The sequence below is a fragment of the Ambystoma mexicanum genome, chromosome 2p (genome assembly GCF_040938575.1).
Source record: "Ambystoma mexicanum isolate Mex_15411 chromosome 2p, UKY_AmexF1_1, whole genome shotgun sequence".
NCBI classification, from domain to species: Eukaryota; Metazoa; Chordata; class Amphibia; order Caudata; family Ambystomatidae; genus Ambystoma; species Ambystoma mexicanum.
Window position 1 is genome coordinate 976,448,602 of NC_090923.1, and position 15,277 is coordinate 976,463,878.

General features: G+C 45.1%; 1 protein-coding gene and 1 long non-coding RNA gene across 6 annotated transcripts in view; one reads left to right on the plus strand and one right to left on the minus strand.

Annotated features, from left to right (window-relative positions):
• PC (pyruvate carboxylase) overlaps nt 1-15,277 on the plus strand; it is a 2,561,538-nt gene that overhangs the window by 510,405 nt on the left and 2,035,856 nt on the right. For all 5 annotated transcript variants that reach the window (XM_069644789.1, XM_069644792.1, XM_069644793.1 and 2 more), the window contains one exon: nt 268-403. In XM_069644789.1, the coding sequence (XP_069500890.1) occupies nt 268-403 (136 nt within the window). The remainder of the gene's footprint in view (nt 1-267; nt 404-15,277) is intronic.
• Nucleotides 3,312-12,867, minus strand: LOC138566992 (uncharacterized). Its single transcript, XR_011302079.1, has 2 exons — nt 12,310-12,867; nt 3,312-6,100 (listed from the first exon to the last, which is right to left on the minus strand). It is a non-coding gene; the product is annotated as an uncharacterized lncRNA (long non-coding RNA).

Here is a 15,277-nt window from a genome sequence, read left to right on the forward strand (position 1 = left end):
TTGCACGTAAATCTTATGTTTGGCCATTTCTTCTGATACATGTTTTGTAAAATGCATAATTGAGGCCCAATATTGAAAATAAGGAGGGACAATGCCCGAATCCTGCAGCGTGATCAAGCTCCCCATGGGTGTTTTGCCCTGTTTCCCCCCCCCCCCCGCACCCCTAATAATGAAAGTCAGAAGTATGCCCTCAGATCTTGAAATGCAACCATTGCAGAAGTAAAATCTTGGAATTGGTGACCTGAATATTGTGTGCTTCCATTGCAGATGTTGAGGCTACGTTTTGTGAAAGGGGGCCTGAGCTTCCTGAGCGTCCAGCGATTGTCCCGTTTGAATGCAGCCTTCCAGAGTACCCAGCGGGTGGAGTACAAACCCATCAAAAAGGTGATGGTGGCAAATCGAGGTAAGTGATTAGCTTCTCTCCCGCTGTAGTCTCTCACTGGCAAACCGCTGGGCTTGGGAAGTGGGGGTGTTGGAATGAGGCTATACTGCAGAGCTTTTGAAACTTCTTGAAGGAATTGTCTTTATTCATGTTATTTACTCCATAAATGATCTTATCTCATAGGCCAACTTGATTGTTCCAAAGGGGTTGCGATGTGTAACTCAGATGGGTGTGACTGGAAGGGAAGACTTCCCATGGCTAGAAGCATTTAGATTTAGTACAAAAACCCAATTATCTCATTTTTTAAAAACAAAATACTAATTAGCCCTTATAACATGAGGAGCAGCGAGTTGCAGCCAAGTCACCTCTTGAAGATATTCACATTTTGTTGAGGATAACTCTGTATCCAGTTCAAATCAAATACACTGCCAGCTGTCGACTGGTCTGCAAACATTTTATAGGCATCAGGGGCACTGGCTGACTTCTGGAAGTGGTGATGATGGTACATGGAGGGAGGACCTGTAATTTTCTGGAAATAGCCACAGTTTCTTGAGTGTTCGCATCCATTGTCTCCCAAGTGGAGAATAAGCCCTACAATAATTGTTGGGCAAGAGCCTGTACGTGAACCATACCCTCCATGTGTCTGCTGCTTGGCACAGGACCATAACACAGAGAACAGGGGTTCCTTTTGGTTTAGGCAACCAAAAGTCTCCACTGTAATTAATCATTCTGACCGGTTCAGAGTCTGGTCTCCTGTACAGCAGAGTGTTGCTTTCTAGAGTCCCTGCAGCAATCATGGCAAGCAGCTACTCTGGGCAAACCTTGACTCTGTGGCAAATTCATTAGCATGGAGAGAAGTGGTCAGATTGTGTGCAAGGATGTCCATTCTAAATTGCTCAGCATGGCTATTGTTTCGGGAGCAAGACTGATGTCTTCCGTAAGGGTTCAAACTTTGAAGTTGACTTCCCAACCATGGGGTTGTCTAGCCCCTCTGCTGCCTATTGCTCTATTGCTTCGACCACTGGGAGGCTTTATCATAAGCCTTATGCTTTCAATCAGTAAAACGTTTTTGGGGAAGGGAAGCAGAACTGTCGCAACAGCAAGAGGTTCGTATCCCTCAAGAGCGAAGGTGACCGGTCAAGGCAAACTGGTTGAATCTGTGCCTTCCACTACTGTCCATGCCAAACTGCTTCGCATTTTCCTTTACCCTTTTCTTAACTGTGGAATGCAGCTCTTTTCCTTCTGGAATGATGGGGAATAACATCAGACTGTTTAGTGATGCAGATAATCTCTCAGTTAATGCATATATCCAAGGCCCCCAGAACCTTCTCAGCCTTCATTAAGACCACTTTCCAATAGTTTTCCCAATTCCTCCTCATGTGGACTGTGGGACATATTCCACTTTTTGGAGGCATACCAGGGTTGGCACTTTCTGTCCAAGTAGTATGGAGGCTTTCAGCCCATTTGGATTGATGACTGCTCAACAAGTTACTCTGGAAGTACAAATTCAAAATGGGTCGCTCTGCTCCCGTTTTTTCAGGCCCTAGAGTTTGAGAATGTGCTCGTCACCCAGTTTTCAGGACGTCTTCTCTTTGCCTATTCACTGCAAGCAACTTTCTGTCAGACTTGCGAATAAGGCCATTCACTACTGATCTGCGGAAAATCAGTCCTGTTCAGCAGAGATCCATTATGCCAACAAAAGAGACCAATTCACCTTGCATGGAGGCCATGTTCCTCTGGTTTTGCTCAATTAAACCGTTTGCTTCAACAACCCATCGTGCAGAGTAGGTGAAAATGAGTAGACCTCCTCATTCAGCTGAATGTCACAAATGGGAGTGGCAGAATCAGGTTGTGGAGCAAATCCTTCTCCGGGAGAGAGCTTTTCACGTGGACCTATTCCTTTGCAATGTCAATAAGAAACGTGCTCGTTTCTCTTGAAGTGTTCCCCTGGGGGTCTCTAGCACTATGCCCTCTAATTATTTTGCTCGAAGTGTAGAAATGTTTTTTCTTCTGCATTTTATTTTTCATGTGTGCAACCGATTTAAGAGGGAGCCGTTCTTTGAGGACACAGTCCCTCAAAATAGATTAGTTATTGGAATGTCTCCCTCCCTAACCACAGCAATTCTTTAAAAATCAGTACAAACGGGGACATCTTAGAGGACATTTTCCACATTTATTGGCTAAAAAACAAATGCTTTATAGGTGGTTATGAAAGCTCATGAAACGGAGACATCTAGATAGATTTTATGCCACTGAAAAAAATGTACCTCCAGATGTTAAAATAATAAATTTTGTTTGCTGTGACTAATGTCTAGCAAACCAAATCAGACGAATACAGTATTTTCTAGGCGGAATAGCGAGGAGTGAGCCAGAAAAAGCATGCCATAAAGAGTGCATGTGCCACTAGAATAAAGTGATGTATGAAATTTATGGGCCAGGGAAACATGCTGAAATTGTGAGTGCCAGGCTCTTTAAGACGACACCAAGTAAGTTTATTTCCAGCTTCTTAGTTTCAGTTACAAGTATAAAACATATAGGACAATAGATGGGACAAAACCAGCTCCCATCACCCAGGCAGGCTGTTATGAAGTCTGTTTGGTGTAATAAAGCTGGGACTCGAGACACAGACCTGCTGTGGAGTCATTGGGTTTGATCCAGGTAGCTTTGTTTACAGAAGTACAAATGTACATCATCCAGTTTCTTTTGACGGTATTTACGGTGGCACAGTAGACAGGACATAATTATAGAGCAGACCCACCGGCCATCCTTCACACTCCAGCTCAGGCCCCCAACTGATAATCAGAACATTCACTCACAGATCCACCCAACATTCTCCTGAGCTGCATTCATGCATCAACTGTGGGTGCGATTTCTCGCCGTCCATAACCAGTACAAGAGGGACCCTGCAATAACTCAGACAGAAAAGAGCCAAGTTAACATTACTTTATTAATGCACAAGCATTCGCGAATGGGCAGCAAGTTCAAACGTCTCGCAAAGCAAGTCGTCAAAGTGCCGCGCTTTGCCCTGCACATCGTGGTCCTTTTATACCCATCTGTTTTACATTGTCATACATTGCTGCACATAGATTATGTCCACCACAAGGCGGTTCCTCCCAGTCATGACTTTGCATCAAGGTCAACAGTTCAACATCTGCTATTGTGGTTTCCTGTTATCTGTTATTCGCTCTCTCTCGTGCCCCTCTGTGTATCTCTGTGCACGAGGCTGTGCTTACTCATTCCTTCCCCACCCGTAATCTGCAGATAGTTTTAGCAGGCTCAACATGCTTCGACATACAGTGACCAAACACAATTCTTCTGTTAAAAACAAGTTCTTGCCAGGTCAGCAGGTCTCTTTCTAGTTTGCAATTGCTATTCATATATGGCCATTAAACGCCACCGTATAAAAGAGAAGGCCTCTTCTTTTAGCAAAAAGTACATTCTTTTAACACATATGGTGATTAGTACAAACTCCAAGTGTGAGCACAACATTACATATGTATGCGTACCTTCAATCCACCCTTTGCTCACACTTGAGCATCAATCTAAACCTTCCTAGCATAAGCAGATGGCAGGAAAGCAACATCATCACATACTGTATGTACCATAATCTTCTCCAGGCCTCCCATGTCAAAAAATTCCTGTTGTACATGGCTTTTATCCATTGGATTTAGGCGCGTTATGCTGGAAGAACACATGGAAACACAGCACGACACACATACCGGGAAACATTGGATGCAGAGACAAATACCTACAACTATTGCCGCTAGAACCAGTATAGGCGTAAGAAGTTGCCATCCAATTTCTTTCAGGAGCTTCATCCACCAGCTATCTCCTGACCCTTCCTCCTGGTGGATGCTATCCGCCACTTTATGCAGTTTGTTTACTCCATCCAGGATTCCTGTACTCCCTTCTGGTATGTAAACACAGCATTGGGATCCCACCAAAAAACAGACTCCGCCCCTTTCTGCAGTGAGTATGTCTAAGACATACCTATTTTGGAGAGCCACTAGCCGAATTGCTTTCATTTCATAAGTAATGTTTTCCATTAGGTCTGCAGATTCTTCGATTACGAACTCAAGGGCCCTGCTTAGCTTTTGGATTTCTTGACTGTTCATAAAGATGCCCGCTGGAGGAACCAGGACCCCCATCAGATCTATAAACGTTTCCCATCCTGTAGGTTGATACGTAGGAATTTTTGGGTTTACTGCTCGTTTATTTCTGCTGTGTATTTCTTTATGCAGAGTAGACGGGGCATATACCATCACAGCCGGCATTATTCTGGCTATGTAACATACCCCAACAAAATCTTTGGCTAACCACAAATAAGCCCTCTTGTTACAGACGTAGGCATGTCCTTCAATCTGTAACAATCCCTTCGTGTAGTTATTTAGATTCACCATTTGACTGCACCCCGAGATCATTCTTTGATTACCTCTTGCGCTCCTCTTAAAACATATATTCTTTGGCCTAAACTCTTGTGTGATGGTGATAGGGGGAGGAGGTTCTCTTACTATCTGTACCATAGCAGGTGCAAGCCCGATTCCCTCAGTTTTGATTTTATAGCGTATCTTTTCCTTTAGAAGGGTTTTGTTCTCTCCTCTAACATAACAAGCGGTATTCGGTATCATATATTGCTGTGCTGACACTATTCTCATGTAAATTAATGTACACCCCGCATCCTCAGTAACTGGCGATGCGTACACTGGGATGCCTTCACTGCTATGTCGGGGCATGTGGGTGCAGATCCAGCAATCAGTTTTATTCACTACCCCATATGTTGTGTTTATTATCTTCACGTATTCATTTTTGGCATAGTCTTCCGGGTCGTGTTGGTCATAGGCATCTCGATTCCTGCTCTTGACCCAATCTGTTCTCCCTGTTTCATTTGACTCGGGCAACAGGTTCTTTAATTCATATCTAGATGGATGTTCCAGATACCAGAATATTATGGCAAATGCTATTAGTACTACTATCGTGCATACAGAAAACAAAATTTTGCCTCTTGTGGTACAAACTAGTATTTTCCTCTTACCTTCTGTGTTTGAGGAGCATACACTTATCCGTTCAGGGACTAAACCAGCATACACGGGTGTAGACATAGTTCAGTATATGGCTCAGTATACAGCGTATATCAGTTGCAACCTAGCGATATAGCAATATCCCCTATTTAAAGCACCAGTGTCCTTATTACTCTAGTAGTGGTAGGTCTCACTGAAAACCTTCATCCGATCTGTCCCACGTCTCGTAGTGCCTGTCCCAGGAGGGGAACGCCGAAGGCCCTTCAGGCTACAAGCCCGTCGTCTTCAGTAAGGCACAATTCTGCTAAAACCAACAAGAGAGTCCAAATGTTCATCTCCCTAATGATCAAAGTTCAAAACAGTGTCCTTACACGTTGCTTGGCACATACACGTCACGGGATCGGAGGCGATGGGCACACCTGTCACTGGCATCTGGCAGTACACTTGCAACCTGCGGTTTGTCGGTTCCCTTTTCTGGAGGAATCAATAGTGGCAGCGTCTTCTTGACGTGATTCACGTGGTACCAGTGCGGTTTGCCATCAACTTTTACCGCAGTTTGTGTTGCGAGGAGAACCTGAAACGGGCCCCTCCATCTGGGTTGCAGTCCGCTGGTGCGATCGAAGGCTTTTATAACAACCCAGTCACCGGGCTGCACGTCGTGACCTTCTCCTATCAGAGGAGATGGAGCTACTGCGTTCACCTGTGCATTAATAGAAATCAGTCTATTAGTTAACCCAATACAGTACTGTTGTAATGCAGGCCATGCTTGCTCAGACAATCTCTTAGGTGATTTGGGGGTCCCAATACTTGGTGGGCGCCCCATAACAATTTCGAAAGGAGATAAACCATGTGTACGCTTAGGCATAGTACGCATACTCAATAATGCAATAGACAATGCATCCGGCCATTTCAGTCAAGGGCATCCAGTGTTTCAATATGCATTGTGCTGTGGAGGTGGCACTATTGTCCCGCAGGGGATATGCTTCCACCCATCCTGAGAACCCACATTTCATCACCAAACAGTAGGAATGTTTATTTACAGGCTCCAGCTGTATAAAGTCCATATACACCACCTCAAAAGGGCAGGTGGGTAACTTACTGTGGCCCGCCGGGGCCGGTACACCTTTCCCCACATTATATAAAACACATATTTCACATTGTTTTGCCCATTGGCGACAATACATTCCCAATCTTTTGTTGTACCACACAGTACTTAAAACTTCTTCCATAGTTCTTGCGTTAACGTGGGTTGGACCATGAGCCACGCTCACTATCACAGGTAAGTATGCGTCAGGTAGTACCCAAGTATTCGTATTGGTATGTGCCCATAGCCCATCTACCGTCTCCTCGTATTGATCATCCTTGTGCCAAGATAGTCTTTCTTCAATGGTTGCATCTGCTTGGATTTCCTTTACGCGCTCCTTCGTCCCTTCCATAGTCACATCCCTCCCCACTATGAGCTGTCGGGCTTCCCACCGAGTGTCCCTTGTGGCAGCTAGTTTAGCCATCTGGTCAGCCAAAGAATTTCCCTGCGTGACATAATCCAGTGTTTTTTTATGCGCTGAGCACTTCACTACGGCCACCATTTTGGGCAGCGTAAGGGCTTGCAATAATTCAGCAATCAATCGGGCATGTTTAATAGTATCACCTTGAGAGGTTAAGAAGCCACGCTCTCCCCAGAGTTTACCAAAACTGGAAACCACCCCGTGCGCGTAGGCTGAATCAGTATAAATTGTCACTTTCATGCCGCTGCTTAACACTAATGCTCTAGTTAGCGCAATCAATTCTGCCGCCTGCGCCGATTTCTCACACACTTTCCCACTCTCAATCAACTGTTCCCCTGTAGTTACTGCATACCCTGCTGTTGTCTCCCCATTTGGCAGTTTGAAACAGGAACCATCACAGAATAATATACCCTCATTATCAACCAGCGGGGTGTCTTGCAGGTCTGCTCTACCCTTAGTGTGTTCTTCCATTTGAATCACACAATCATGCCTAATGTCATCAGGTGAGGTGGGCAAAGGAAGCAGTGTCGCTGGATTCAAAGTGTTACACCGTTCAATTTTTACATTACTGGCAAACAGGATCATCTCATACTGTGTGAGTCTAGCTGTAGTCAAATGCTGTGTATGCACTCTATTCAGAAGAACATCTACCGTATGTGGAACCTTTACTGTTACTTCACTCCCTAGGATGAAACCTGCACTTTGTTTTAGGGCTGTCGCTGCTGCAACTACTGCTCTCATGCATGGGGGTAGGCCTCGAGCTACTGAGTCCAGAGTGCTAGAAAAATATGCACATGGTCTCTGTTTACCCCCTTGTTCCTGTGTCAAGACTGACACAGCGCAACCTTCCTGTTCATCAACAAAAAGGCAAAATCTCTTAGTATAATCAGGTGTGCCTAAGGCCGGTGCGTGGCATAGAACATCTTTCATAGCTGTCAGGGCTTTTTCCATCTCAGGTGTCCATTCTAATGGGCCGTTTTCTTGTACTTCTTTTAAGGCTTTTAGCATGGGCTGGATCAATACAGAGAATTCAGGAATCCAGTGCCTACAGTAGGATAAAACACCAATTATCCTTCGGAGACCCTTTGCCGTGTCTGGACCTTTTATGGACTGTATCAAAGCAATGCGATCAGTAGACAGGGTTCGCCCCTCTTCGGACAGCTCAAAGCCTAAATAATGGACCTTTTGTTTTACATACTGCATTTTGGCTAGGGCTACCTTGTGCTTATTCTCTGCTAAGTGCATTAGCACCAATCTGGTCACATAATGGCATTCCTCTTCGGTGGCTGCACATAATAGCAAATCATCAACATATTGTATCAGAGCAGTGTTAGCGGGTAGGGCTAGGTTATCCATCTGTGTTTTTAGTGCTTGGCTGAATATGGCGGGACTTTCTGTATATCCCTGCGGGGCTCTAGTAAATCGATACTGTCTATCTCGAAGAGTAAAACTAAACAGGTACCTGCTTTCTTCGGCAATAGGAATGCTGAAGAAGGCATTTTTCAAATCAATTACCGTAAACCATTTTGCTGTTTTGGGAATTAAAGTGAGTACACTTGAAATATTAGGGACAACTGGATATCTGGGTTCTACTATTTTGTTTATTTCTCTTAAATCAATAATAAAACGATAGGGTACGGCTTCATCACCTTTCTTGTGTACTGGAAGGATCGGAGAGTTACAAGGGCTATCATTTGTTGGCTCTACCACCCCTAACCGTATCATGTCCTGTACTATTTGATATAGTGCCTGCTCTCCCTCGTGTGATATGCGATATTGTTTTATCCTGGGCAACCTGGCACCGGGCTTTAGTTTGATTACTACTGGGGAAACATCCAACACTCCTACATCATTCCCATGAGTGGCCCATAGTTCATTCGGGATGTCTTGGAGTTCCGGGGGCAGGGTTTGCATTACTCCTATCATACTCATAGGTTTGCTTATGGTCATTCTCACTCCCTGGGGGGAGCAATATATTGTGGCCCCTAGCGTTTTTAATGCATCAATACCTAACAAGTTTTCTGGGCAGTGATTGGTCAACAGCCACCCATTCTCCCATTTTACCCCATGAAGTTCCGCTTCTACTATTTCACTTACAGGAGTCTTTATTGGATTTCCCCCAAATCCAACTGATACCTTGCTTTTATCCGATAATGGGACAGCGGGGACGGCTCTGATATTCACGGAACTGTTTCCAGCTCCTGTGTCTACCAGACATCTCAAGTTTCGGTGGGGGCCGATCCTAATAGAGGCATAAGGCCCCCTTTGGTCTATAGGAACCTGCACCACTCCCGCTATCTCATTCCGGCATCCTCAGGACATATCGCTTGTGTTATCCTGAAAATCATCGCTATAGTATACCCCTTCTCCACATTCTTCACCCTGGCATACACCTTGTACTTGTGGTGTTTGTTGTGGCTGATACAGTAGATTGGGGGGAGGCGGGGCCGGCCAGGGAACATCCCCTCTTGCTTGTCCGTCAAAGGCATTGGGTTGAGGGGGTTTAAACATTCTATTGTCTTGGTTGCCGTACCCACCAGTCCTATTTCCTGGGGCAAATGTTGTCTGTGAAGGGGGCCGTACGCCCCTTCCTCTCCCACCACTCTGGGGACACTGGGATTTCCAGTGTCCGGGTCTCTTGCAGAAGGCACATACATCTTGGGGTAGCCCATCACTCCTCCCATATAGCGCACCTCCTTGCACTGTACCTCTTCCTGTCCCTTGGCCCCCTATCATGTTGCTGCTATAGCCCTGTGACGGGCCGTTATTATTGTAGTTATACCTGCTTTGGGGCCCTTGATGCAACTGTTGCATCAACACTTTGGTTTTTAAATCCTTCTCTTGTCGTGCCTTTTGTTGTCCCTTTACTCTTTCCCCTCTTTCATAATACCTGGCCATTTCGAGGAGATCCCGGGGGTTTCTAGTCATCCATGTACTTTCTGCCCTCCTAATGTTCTCCTGAATTGGCCCGTGGAGCCCCTCTACAAAGTTTGTGGCAAAGTACCGTTGGCCCGTTTCAGACCCTATCTCTAGCCCACTGTGCGCTTTGAATGCTGCTTCATAACGCAGAAAGTACTGTGCTACCTCCTCACTTGCACCCTGTATCACAGCGGACAGTTTCTCCACATTCACATCAAATGGGGGTAACACCTTTTCTAGAGCCCTCAGGACTGCCATGCCATGCCCCCTTAGGGGTTCAGGATATTCCTCATGCAGTTTTCTATTTTTGCTCGCATCCATTACATCTTTCCATTTTATTGTTTCATTGTCTTTGGCACGAAAGGGGGTCCATATTTCTTCTGGGACAATGGCTAACAATATGTTATCTACATCCTCTACGGTAAATAACCCTGGTCTGAATAACTTTCCTACTTCTTTGTAGAATCCTGCCGGGTCTATACGGGGGTCGGGGATGGACTTGGTGATATGCATTAATTCAATTCGGGATAAAGGGACATACACATAGGTGCGCATCATGTTACCAGTGGCTGCCTCTATGGTGGGTTGGCACTCTCTCATTGGCATTAATAGTGACTTTTCTGTATTTGTTTGTTCACTCACAAGGGCCTGCACTGGTGATGAAGCAGAGGACTGGTGACTAAGAGTTTTCTCTTTTATTTTTTTATAATCTTTTAATAGTTTCTCCACCTTAGCCATCCTCCATTCTTCCGCCCCTGAATCATCCACTCTTATATTAGATAGCAGTTTCTTATCCAATTCCGTCCTAATCCTATTCCACTGGGACACATATCTAGGCTCCTTTTCCTCTTCTATATCATCCACCCTAATAAGAAGATATTTAATTACGTTTACTTGTATAGGCCAGCCAAGGCCCTCCATCAGACTCACCAGGGTGGACATGGACTGCGAGTGTATGGATGCTATCATACGATTAGCTACGTTTTGGCCCGCCTGGTCTGCATCTTTGAGTTTAGCCTCTCTTTCCCTCACCTCTCTTTCCCATGCCCTCTTTTCCTTCTCCCATTCAACACCGCCCCTTATGACTTCCGCTATTATGTCGGACATACATCCCCATAACTGAACACTGGACGCAGTCACTGGTAGTAACGCGACAGCGTCCTGATATGCTGAGGGCAGATCCGCAGTACTCTGTCCTCTCAGTTTACAGTTACCCTCATGAAAGGTATATAGTTTAGTGGCCACTGTCCTAAATTCCAAAGGTGTCAAACACCCCAATTGGTCCCGTAGGCTGTCATTGAGGGGTGTGCCATACAGCCCGGTCATAAGGATTTGCAAGTCTCCATCTCTATCCTTTTCTACAGTAGTCGTTCTCCTATGGTCTATCAACCTATCTGGGTCCCCATACTTCATTGGGAATTCCACCCTTTCACCCTCACTGTCTGCCGGTGGAGCTGTAGCTCCTGGAAACAATAATTCAGTCGTTGTTTGTTCTGCTTCTAGCCCTATCACATCTTCATATCGAGGCACCGGCACGGCAGGATACATACCCCCACTGTTCTTAATCATCATATGTCTATCCAACTGATCTAGCCTCTCACCCTTCTCTTTTATCTCTAGATCATGTAATTTTTGATTTACCGTTCTCTTCTGCTCCTTTGCTTTTTGTTTATTCTGAGCATTGCGCCTGCGCATTGCTTCTACCCTCCATAGTCGTATAGCCTCAAACTGTGCGGGTCTAACCCGTCTTTTTACTAACTCTATTTCTACTTTGGATATGCGGTCCACATCAAAGGACCCGGTGTCTGGCCATTTATGCTCAATCAAATCTTTTGTGTATTCGGACCATTCTTTTAAGAACAATGTTGAATTCAATCCATGTTTAATCAACATATCAAATGCAGGGGTTCCTTCAAGAGGGGCATAGTGTCTCTTGCCTATACCACTCTTGCTGGAAGCCGCTTGACCCATTTTGTTGGTATACCGCAATTGCCTAAAACACTCACCTTTCCCAAATATGCACCTATTGGCTAACAATAATAATACATCCTCCTGGCGTATCTAACATATCATATCATCATTTCAACATTACTTCTTCATAGACGGACTTACCACCGTCCTCTTCACAAACCCTGAATCATTATTCCCTTATTCCATCATGCATCCGTCCATACCACTTATCTTAAGGGTCCCGCCAGAGTGTTCCGGACCCGAAGGGCGACAGCCTGCTGTTCCACCGCCGACGGAGCCGGAAAAACAAGGATGACGCGTTGGTTGCAATCAAAGGTGCGGATTCAGTTGTTGGGGCCCCGTGATCAATTCCTTCTCCGGTTCCGCCGCGGCGTTCCTCACCCAGTGACGGACTGTCGCTCCTTCGCGTCCCACTTCTGACACCAAAATTGTGGGTGCGATTTCTCGCCGTCCATAACCAGTACAAGAGGGACCCTGCAATAACTCAGACAGAAAAGAGCCAAGTTAACATTACTTTATTAATGCACAAGCATTCGCGAATGGGCAGCAAGTTCAAACGTCTCGCAAAGCAAGTCGTCAAAGTGCCGCGCTTTGCCCTGCACATCGTGGTCCTTTTATACCCATCTGTTTTACATTGTCATACATTGCTGCACATAGATTATGTCCACCACAAGGCGGTTCCTCCCAGTCATGACTTTGCATCAAGGTCAACAGTTCAACATCTGCTATTGTGGTTTCCTGTTATCTGTTATTCGCTCTCTCTCGTGCCCCTCTGTGTATCTCTGTGCACGAGGCTGTGCTTACTCATTCCTTCCCCACCCGTAATCTGCAGATAGTTTTAGCAGGCTCAACATGCTTCGACATACAGTGACCAAACACAATTCTTCTGTTAAAAACAAGTTCTTGCCAGGTCAGCAGGTCTCTTTCTAGTTTGCAATTGCTATTCATATATGGCCATTAAACGCCACCGTATAAAAGAGAAGGCCTCTTCTTTTAGCAAAAAGTACATTCTTTTAACACATATGGTGATTAGTACAAACTCCAAGTGTGAGCACAACATTACATATGTATGCGTACCTTCACAACATTCTAACATCAAGCGCTCCAGGCCAGTTACATAAGACAAGACTACATTACAACACAGGCCAGCTGTAACTGCCACCACTCAGAACTCTCACTCATAACATTCTACCATTCACTCGTCAACACTCCACGTGACATCACTAGCTACATCACATCAGACAAGCATTACACAACATAATCTCAATTTCTGTGTGAAGAATATTTGCGTTAGAATTGTTGCACCACATAATAAAATAAGGAGCATTCCTGTCCCACCAGCATTACATTTTCCTAAGAACAGAGTACAACACATGCTCAGAACCAGCCCTACATGTATAAGCGTGGGACCAGACACATCTCCCTAAAAACTGGCAAATAGTCCCGCAAACAATAGTCTGTATAAAAAAGCCCAACAAAAAATAAAAATGGATTGCACCTTGATGGCTATCCCCTTCCTTCACCCACAAACCTCTACTGATATTTTGAGATTGGTGGTGCCAGTAGCACAGGATGGAGCCTCTAGTAATATTATTGCCTTTAAGGGAAAATGCATGTTTAAATTGTCCTTGAAAGACCAGGGAAGAAAGACGTTGGTAAAATCCATTCTTATCTTTTTAAAAAATAAAAAAAAAATTCTCCAACCACGTCTTTATTCATTCCAAGAAAAACAAAAAGTTTACAAAACATTCTGTCATACAAATTTAACAAATTATTCCATTATGTTGCGTCATTCCCAAGCTCACATTCAACTTGTTTCAACATTAACCTGAACTCCCCCCTCCAGTTCGTTTCTTTCCACCTCCACCTCTACACATCCCCTTAAGCCGCTTCATCTTCCTCTTTCCTCCAAAAATCCCAGTGTCTATAGTCTCCCCGGTATATACAGGTGCAGCAAGCCCTTATATGCATAGTATAAAAAAGGCGACCAAACTTTTTGAGCGATCCCCTTAATATTGCTGTCATTTTCTCCACATCCCATATGGTATGATACCGCTGTACCAAGGACGGAGGCTCTGCCCTTTTCCACTGCTTGGCTATGCAACGCTTGGCTGCTAATCCTAGGTTAACCCATATTCTCTCCGTCTCCCAACCCCCCCCCCGCCAACCCCTTTTCCACTTGTAAAGTGATCCCCAGGAGAATCTCTGTCCCTGGGAAAGTCCTATCAATATCCAACATTTCCAGTACTTTTGTGTTCACCTCTTGCCAGAAGTGCCTGAGCCGTTGACCGCTCCACCATATATGCTCCATGGACCCTACTTACCTGCACTCCCTACAACACTCTGCTGGCAACATGGGATAAATCCGCTGTAGCTTATCTGGGGTATAATGCCAATGGTGTAGCATCTTATACTGCAGCTCCCTTTGTTGCACTGAAGTATGCAAGGTGAACCAGCTTTTTCTCACTCTATCCCACTCGTAATCTGTGAACCCCTTCCCCCTCACCCTTCCCCATTTTTCCCTCAAGACCTTCTCTTCCTGCTCTTCCTTTTGCAGTAGGCCATAGATTGCCGATATCACTCCCTTATTCTCCACTGACGTTATCACTAGTTTTCCCCAATCGGTGTGCTCCCTTGTTGCCCCCTCCTTGATCACATCTTCCCCAGCTTAGTGCCAAAGTTGATGGTATGCAAATAGGTCTTCATCAACTAATCCCAAGTCTCTTTTGCCTTCTTCAAATGATTTGTAGCTCAATCCTTCATATAAGTACCCCACCTCCTATGCTCCATCGTTTGCACCTACCATCCTCTCTCCCGGTGGAAAGGCAGGGTTCCCACAAATTGGAGTACCTGGTGAGGGCCAGGGAGACCGCTTGAATCTCCTATTCAGCTTGTCCCAGATTTTGATTGTGTTACTGGCTATCAAGTTCCTGTTTGGATATCTCTTATCATTTTACCCGGTATTACCAACGGTATTGCCTGGAATAAATGACTATAAGCGAGGGAGGATGTTAATTTTAATTACTGCGATCCTACCAAACCATGATGTACCTAATCCCTTCCACCTGACTAAGTCTGATTTGATTTGTCTCATCAGACCTGGGTAATTTGCCCCTAGTATCCCCCTTATGGATGCCGTTAATTTAATCCCTACGTATTTGACTGACCCCTTCACCCAGCTAAATGGGATGGTCTGTTCAAGCAATGTCCTCTGTTCCTGAACAATAGACGCATTTAAGATTTCAGATTTCCCAAAGTTTACTTTGAGCCCAGACTCCCCTGCGAATGCTTGTATCTCTCTCGTAATTGCCGGAATGGATCTCTACGGATCAGTGATTGTCAATATGTCATCTGCGAATAACCCTGCTTTGTGCTGAGCTCCCCCACACCCCCACTTCACTCCTCGTATGTCACCATTTTCTCGAAACCGATGTGTAAAAGGTTCTGTTTCCTAAGGGGGGGATAGGGGACACCCTTTCTTC